The sequence below is a fragment of the Thamnophis elegans genome, chromosome 2, assembly GCF_009769535.1.
Source record: "Thamnophis elegans isolate rThaEle1 chromosome 2, rThaEle1.pri, whole genome shotgun sequence".
NCBI lineage: Eukaryota > Metazoa > Chordata > Lepidosauria > Squamata > Colubridae > Thamnophis > Thamnophis elegans.
The window spans coordinates 35542097-35550700 of NC_045542.1; the positions used below are offsets into that span (position 1 = coordinate 35542097).

At 43.0% G+C, this 8604-nt stretch overlaps 1 protein-coding gene across 4 annotated transcripts in view; it reads right to left on the reverse strand.

Moving 5' to 3' along the window:
* Positions 1-7017, reverse strand: part of SPATS2 (spermatogenesis associated serine rich 2) — a 63273-nt gene extending 56256 nt beyond the window's left edge. The window contains exon 1 of one of the 4 annotated variants that reach the window (XM_032209208.1): positions 6718-6993. In XM_032209208.1, the coding sequence (XP_032065099.1) occupies positions 6718-6739 (22 nt within the window). In that variant the 5' untranslated portion in view covers positions 6740-6993. Of the gene's footprint in view, positions 1-6717 lie in introns of all 4 variants that reach the window. The other 3 variants (XM_032209207.1, XM_032209206.1, XM_032209209.1) reach the window with 3 other exon arrangements.
* Positions 7018-8604: the final 1587 nt, after the last annotated feature.

Below are 8604 nucleotides of genomic sequence, written 5' to 3' on the forward strand. Positions count from 1 at the left end.
AGACTTATATATGCTTCACAATGCTTTACAGCCCTTTCTAAGCAATTACAGTCAGCATATTGCCCCCAACAAACAAGGTCTCATTTTACTGCCTTTGGAAGGATGAGTCAACCTTGAGCCTGGTGAGATTCGATCTGCCAATTTGCAGGCAGCTGGCAGGCAGCAGAAGTAGCCTGCAGTACTGCATTCTAACCACTGCACCATGGCGGCTCTTCCACCAGAGGTGAGGCAGGCCACATTCTCCTGGGCTTCTGCATTGGCATGAAATCATGGCTCTGCAGGCTTACTTGGGGTGGACAGAGGGACATGTAGCTGGTTAGTGCCCTGAAAGCCCTTTCCACCAGCCTTTTAATTTTTAACACAGATTGCCTTTTAAATTTTATATATTGTTTTTAATATTTTATTTGCACACAGTCCAGAGGCCCTCTGTGAGGGAGACAGGCATTTTTAGAATTTTAGAAATAACTACAATTGTAAGAGTCATGATGGCACAGTGGTTAAAATGCAGCACTGCAGGCTAATTCTGCTGATTGCCAACTGCTAGCAGTTCGACAGTTCGATCCTGACAGGCTCAAGGTTGACTCAGCCTTCCATCCTTCTGAGGTTGGTAAAATGAGGACCCAGAGTGTTGGGGGCAATGTGCTGACTCTGTAAAGCAGTATATAAATCTAAGTGCTACTGCTAAGTCAAGAAAATCAATTACACAAGAAAGTAACGGAATCAGGTATATAGTTGGTACATTTAATATATCCATCAAATATTTTAAAAACAAAACAGTGTACTGCCAAACCTATCTCTGGTGTAACACTGCACAAATTTTCAGTATTTGTCTATATACCAAATGGCAACTTTGGACTGTAGCCCAAGATGATTAGCTTCCAGCTTTTAACACAAAGCTATGCTTTAAAAAATAGTGGCCAAATCAGTTATTCCAGCTATATAAAGAACTGTTGTTATAGTTGTTTCCCCCAAGACAAAATAATTGCTGTGAGAATAAGTATGTTGATCCTTACTCATGAATAACTGTCCCAAAATCAACTAGCAACTCTAGAAGCATTACATAAAAAGTAAGGGCTGTTTTATGCAACTATTTTTCTAAAAGGCAATAGTCTGTTCAGCCAGAAGCCACACATACTAATAGAAAATTAACCATGTTTGTGGACTGCATGACACAACATTTTTAAATTCTCAGAACTATACCAAACTGTTTCTTATAAACTGAGTTAGACCTGGGTACTTAGAAAAAACAACTGGTTTTATGATATCTGTAGCCAGCCCTCAGCTACATTAATATTTACACAATATTAATACTTTATGAAGTTTCACAAGCTAGAAAGGGACAGACTCTTGCTCAACTGGAGGCTACTAAGATCAAGAACACAGCAAACTGTGAAAAAACAAAAATATATTAAGACTTTTTTTAAATGTGCCTTTTAGCCAATTTTTTACTTCTGGTGCACAATACTGGACATTGATTTTGATTTATTTGCCATCAAATCATTTTTGACACCTAGTGACCACATAAACTTTCTCCTGACAATCTATCCCAAACTTCCAATTTCCCAACAGTGCACTCACAACCATTGTAACTGAGACTTAGACATAGATATAAGAAAAAAAATTATGATGTATATCCTCTATGAAAATGGGTAGTGACAAAGATATTGGGGGGAAAATCCACCTAGCCCAGATTGGGAAGAGAATCATAGCAGAACTTAAGTGCAGATAATTATCCAGTAATCAATCTGGCCATCAGTTCTTTCAGAATGTTATCACGTACATCAAACAAGTATACACTAATCATTTTATGCCCCCCAGGTCACATCAGGACCTTTGGCTATCCCTATCTGGCCCAAGTGGATTGCTTTTATTTTGAAGGTGATTGCTCCCCAATTCCCCCCAGTTTATGCTTATGTATGCATGCATGTCTATGGACCTTCACAGTTCTATTGGTTCAGCCCGCCTGAACAGTCCGTTTTTCATGTCACCCCTTGGTAAAATTAACTGCCCATCTCTGCACGGTGTGATGCATTTGAATTTATATCTGAATTTCTGCCTATGAAAGAGCAGAAAAAGAAAATTGCTTTAGATAGTGTCCTAGGAAACAGCTTTAAACACAACTTTACCTTACATTCATTGTTGGTTTTGTAACTTCTTTGACAAAAAAAATCCCATCTCATAATACTCAAGACAGTATACATCTAGTTGAAATTCCAAGAAGAAAAGTGGTTTTTTGTTACAAAACTTGATTGGTTTCATAAAAATATTAAGCATCCATTTGCCGTTATCTACCCTATTGAAGAATCCCATGTTATGAAACAGCATTTCTAAACATATGTTCATTGTGTACATAATGGCAGCCGGAAGAGTAAGCAATGTTTTTGATGGATTAACTTGCATTTTTTTAAAATTGAGATTCAAAGTGACTGCATACTTTAGTCACCAAATGAGCTCAAGAATAAACAGACAGCAAACAATTATTTGAATGCTGCACCTCAGTTTCAAAGCCACTCAAAAAGCAGAAGTACTTCTGAAACCCTATGCGATTGTAGGCAGTAAGCCTCCCTCCTTGCCTGTGCTCTATCAATCTGTTAAACCCATCTAAGATTAGGACCATCTTCTCTTGAAGTACAATCCTATCAAAAGTCAGCCACATTGAACTCAATGCTACTTATTCCCAGAGAATTACACAGGATTGTAGCTGAATAAAATGAATTCCAAAAAGCAAAACCATGTTTATTCTCAGACCGTAATATCTGGTAGTATAGTTTATAAAATATAAATAGTAAACTTTATAAATACAGCCTGGGACGTGATAGCTTTGAAATAAACTGCACAAAATTTGGAAAAGAGAGTTTCTTAAATTGTAAAAAAAAGTGAAAAGTATTAGTATAAATCTATAACTAAATGAATTTCATAACAATGAAGACAATAGAATTAGAAGAGCTTCAGATCCGCCTGCTGCCAATTACCTCCACTAGACCGATTAGATCCCACAGATTAGGCTTCCTCCGAATCCCATCCGCCGGCCAGTGTCGACTGGCCGTGGCACGACATAACCGCGAACGTCAAAAGCGCGCCGACAACACCGCGGCGCTAAAACCGCGATGTCAAAAGCACGCCGACAACAGCGCGCCGACAGAAGCGCGATTTAACTTAAGGTAAGGTTTAGGGTTAGGTTTAGGGTAGGTTTAGGGTAGGTTTAGCGTTAGGTTTAGCGTTAGGTTTAGGGTTAGGTTTAGGGTTATGTTGCAGCGCGCTTCTGTCGGCGCGCTGTTGTCGCGCTGTTTTGAGGGTGCGGTTTTGTCACCGCGCTTTAGTCACACGCGCTTTAGTCTACCGCGGTTTTGTGGTGGAACCCGACTGGCGACTACCCGGAGGAGAGCCTTCTCTGTGGCTGCTCCGACCCTCTGGAACGAACTCCCCGTGGAGATTCGAACCCTCATCACCCTCCAGGCCTTCCGCAAAGCCCTTAAAACCTGGTTGTTCCGACAGGCCTGGGGCTAAAGAGCTGTTGCCCCCGTCTCGAATGGTATGATTGTTGTGAGTTTTAAATTATATATTGTTATGTTGTTGTTTTTAAATCTTTTGTCTGTATCCCCCTCCCCGGTTCGAGTTGTGAGCCGCCCTGAGTCCCCTTCGGGGGAAAAGGGCAGCATATAAATTTAATAAACTGAACTGAACTGAGATCCCAAAATGTGATAAACAGTATATGAAGATTTTCACAAGGTTACAGAGTTGTGCAAGTCCCTCAAAAGAGATGTTCTAGAACAAGTGGGAACATGAAATGAAATCACTGTGTATGGATGGATGCATATGCAGAGAAAATCATAAACAGCTTCCAAATCAACCACATAAGCCTGGAAAAAGATACAGTCACTTTAACAATTCAGAAATATGTTTTTTAAAATTTATTTTTATTTATTGTATTTTTATATATCCCGCCTTCATTATTTTTACAGATAAAGCTAAAGCAGTGAACATATCCAACACACTTCCCTCCTCCTATTTTCCTCACAACAATAACCCTGTGAAATGAATTGGGCTGAGAGAAAGTAACTGGCCCAAGGACATCCAGCTGGCTTTCCTGGTTAAGGCGGGACTAGAACTTACTGTCTCTGGTTTTCTAGCTTGGTGCCTCAACCACTAGACCAAATTGGCTTGAAAGAAGTCCCTTTTTCAAGAGTTCCACAGCTCTAGAAAGGTCTACAGTATAGAAACATTGCATATAAATTCAAAATTTTGGAGCAAATAATTCAGCAATGTAAAAAATATTTTAAAAGTTTTGAATGCAGCTTTGAAATTAAGTAAAGTACTGATAACATATGGTACTCAGTTACCAAATAATTTTCTGAGTATAAAAGTCCTGTTATTATTAGTTGCAATGTATAGTTCTTGTCTGTCTGCTTTAATCACTACAGAAAATTAAGAAATTACCACTGACAATCAATGAGATTGACTTCCTATGCTAAATAAACAGCCTAATAGAAGTGTTAAGGAATAAATTATGATTTTTAAACTGTTTTATTTAACCATTGAACATTATTTGGCATACATTAAGTAGAGACTAATGTTAATGATGTTCATTAATATTTTATACTGCAGATGCAACAAATTTATAATCGAAGTAAATAAATTTTATTTGAAAACATTTCTAAATTGCATAGATTAGGACATCAAATAAAAGTCACTCAAATCTAAGGAGTAAAAAACAATCAACTATTCAACATAAAATAGAACAGATAGCTGTCATTTTATCTCAAATATAAGACATTTAGCCACAATGTCCAATTTTAATACCTAAAAAAGGAAGAAAAAAGATTTAAAAGTAACCACAGAGTTTCATTCCTATCAAATAATTCTGAACCATGCACATCTTATCTGTCTAACTATGCTTTCTATATTTATATAGCATCATTAGTTTTTATAATTTATATATATATAAATATATATAATTTATCTGATAATCTCAGAAACCTGCCAATGTAGATCAATACACCCAAAGTTTTTGACTTTGAACCAAGACAGCAAATACTTCTTTGTCAGCAAATACTTCTTTGTCGATCTAGTCTGTTTTCCACTTCATTCTGTGGTACTGAACAACAACAAAAAAAGTTTATCCTTTTCAAAGCCTGAACAACATCTACGTTAAAACAGCAACATCTGGCTAATTGGCTTTTGAGTACTGTAGTCCCTTACCAAGCTATTTTAGTCTTGTTGATCACAAACATAAAGTGCTCTGCATCTTCACAGTCTGCAACTTTAAATTACTTTCAAAGATCATAAGGTAGAAGTGTCACAACTAATACGGTAGCAAAAGCCCTAAGGACCAAAACTGTTTCTCCCAACTTATATGCATCTTTGTAATCAGGCAAATAAATATATTTCCTTTCTTGGAATGGGTTCACATTTCACATTAAAGCGACAAACCACAGTTAATTTAGTACTGTGGGAATGGAGCTATATAATTAAACAGGAAAACTCAGCCTCTAATCTTAGGACATTCTTTTCCTCTCTGTTTTGCCTTGATTTATCTTTTCTGCTTAATGAATATAATTTCATTCAGTCTAAAGCCGTGCTCTTGACAAACTTCTCTGTCCCACAGGTGCTTTTTCCAAAAAGCAACTGGACTTTCTTGGTGAAAAGAAAGTCCAGCTGCTTTTTGGAAAAACCACCTTTGGGACAACCATGACCTGGATGATGGAGAATCTCCATAGACATACAAGCTTCTCTGTTTCACCTTTCCATTGCAAACAGGCATCAGTGTATTGTCACTTAAGAATACCAACAACTATAATTCACTTCAGCAGTAACTTATTTCACTTTTGCACTCTTTAGCTACTGCCGTCCCCCATTGAGAACATTTTTTCAAATACCAAAATGCTGCAGTTCAGATGCAAATACTATATAGCCAAGGTTTACAGTACTGCTAAGACAGAGCCACGACTTGCATTTTCTAAACCACTGTGAGTTCTCATCATCCCCATTGTTATTTTGCCTCATTCCTCCTTCCATCCGCTCTCCCTTTGGTGCTGTGTGTGTGTGTGTGCGTGTTTGTTTGTATGACAGTGGAATTAAAAGGTTTAGGGCATGTGGGAACAATGCAGAGACTCTCATTCGGTCTGGAAAACAAATCCCGAAGAGATTCTCTCTTGGGGCAAGTTCAGGACTTTCTTGCCTCCCTTTTTTAAGGCGTTTACCAGGTTGTTTGAAGAACGGTTCTCCTGAATCGGAGCAGTTTTGCCCTGCAGCCTTTTTTGGGGGTAAACGGTCCTTTGTGACTTGTCCTGGGAAAGGGGGTGTCCTTATCAGTAAAGGACCCCCTCCCCCCTATTTTTCGTGGGATACGGATATCGTTCCTCTGCCATGGGGAGTTGAGGGAAGCCTTCCAAGGCTCCGGGCTGAGCTTCAGTCCTGCTGCCCTTCCACATATGAAAAACCCCTCCTTCCTCCACCGCCACATCGCCTCTGCGCTCTCCAGCCCGCCGCCCCTCCATGGCCTTGCCTCTGAGAGCCCACCCCCTTGTTCCCCCAATACGGGGCCATTCCCTAGGTTGCCTGCCTGTCCCTGCCGCGAATCCTTTCCTTCCAGCCTCTTTCCTCCGAGCTCCTTTCCCACATGCTTTTGTGCCCGCCCCCCCCCCCGCCCCCCCAAGACGCCCAACCTCCCCGGCTCTTCACCTTGTTCCCACACGTTCCCACATGCGTCTTACCCACCTCGGCGGAAAACCTCATCCATCCAAGCCGCTACACAGTTCCACTCCTCACCTCAGGCCGCCGTCGCCGCCAAGCGCCGGGGAAAGTGGAGCCCCGCCCACCCGTAAGGGAGAAGCGAGCGAAATCGTCTAAGGCTGCGCGAGCCCCGCAACCAACAGGACACAGGCGCCCTCTTCCCTTCAGCCAATGAGAAAGGCGTTTCTCTTCGGCGGAGCGCCGGCCAATAGGAGCAACGGAGAACCCTCTCCGCTCCCACCTTTTCCCTCCTTTCTCTTCTCCCTCCCTCGCCTCCCCCGAGATCCAAAGAACTGAGTTCGGCTCGAGGACAACGGAACCGCTCTAGCCATCGAAGCAATTCGCCCGTTGTCCAATCGGATTCGGCGTTAGAGAGGCCCAATCAGCGACCGCGAAAGAGGTTGTTGCGGACGGATGGTTAACCTGCCCTAGACCAATTGCCAAAGCCGTGGAAGGAGACCCAATCCGGGCGTGCGGAGGGGCGCGAGGAGCTCCGACTGACCCAATAATGTCCCTCGTCGTTCTTTCCTATTCCTGCTGAGAATCCTGAAACGCGGGGTGGGGATGCGCCTTCGCTCTGGCAACGGCCGAAAGGGGGGATCCTTTGACGGCGGTCGCTCAGATTCATTCATTTGAGTGGCTCCAGAGCTTTGCTGGACCCATAGGACGCCTCCGTCCAATCCCTTGCACGCCACGCATACTTTTTTTTAAAGCTTCGTGTATGCCCATGTATTCATTGTGCGTCTGCACTGTTTTATGTGAAAGATTCAGAACATCTTTCGCTGCAGATGTTGGCATGAGTACATCAGTGGTGGGATTCAAAAAATTTTACTACCGGTTCTGTGGGCGTTGGATGGTTTGGTGGGCGTCGCAGGGGAAGGATATTGTAAAATCCCCATTCCCTCCCCGCTCCAGGGGAAGGATGCTGTAAAATTCCCATTCCCTCCCCGCTCCAGGGGAAGGATGCTGCAAAATCCCCATTCCCTCCCCACTCCAGGGGAAGGATGCTGCAAAATCCCCATTCCCTCCCAGCTCCAGGGGAAGGTTGCTTCAAAATCCCAATTCCCTCCCCACTCCAGGGGAAGGTTGCTGCAAAATCCCCATTCCCTCCCTGCTGCAGGGGAAGAATGATGTAAAATCCCCATTCCCTCCCTGTTCTAGGGGAAGGATGCTGTAAAATCTCCATTCCCTCCCTGCTGCAGGGGAAGAATGATGTAAAATCCCCTTTCGCTCCCCGCTCCAGGGGAAGGTTGCTGCAAAATCCCCATTCCCTCCCCACTCCAGGGGAAGGATGCTGCAAAATCCCCATTCCCTCCCAGCTCCAGGGGAAGGTTGCTGCAAAATCCCCATTCCCTCCCCACTCCAGGGGAAGGTTGCTGCAAAATCCCCATTCCCTCCCAGCTCCAGGGGAAGGATGCTGTAAAATCCCCTTTCACTCCCCGCTCCAGGGGAAGGTTGCTGCAAAATCCCCATTCCCTCCCCGCTCTAGGGGAAGGATGCTGTAAAATCTCCATTCCCTCCCTGCTGCAGGGGAAGGATGCTGTAAAATTCCCATTCCCTCCCTGCTCCAGGGGAAGAATGATGTAAAATCCCCATTCCCTCCCCGCTCTAGGGGAAGGATGCTGTAAAATCTCCATTCCCTCCCTGCTGCAGGGGAAGAATGATGTAAAATCCACATTCCCTCCCTGCTCTAGGGGAAGGGTGCTGTTAAATCCCCATTTCCTCCTGATCAGCTGGGACTTGGGAGGCAGAGAATATATGGGGGCGGGGCCAGTCAAAGGTGGTATTTACTGGTTTTCTGAACTACTCAAAATTTCCGCCATCTGTTTCAGAAATGGTCAGAACCCATTGAATATTACCTCTGGGTGACTT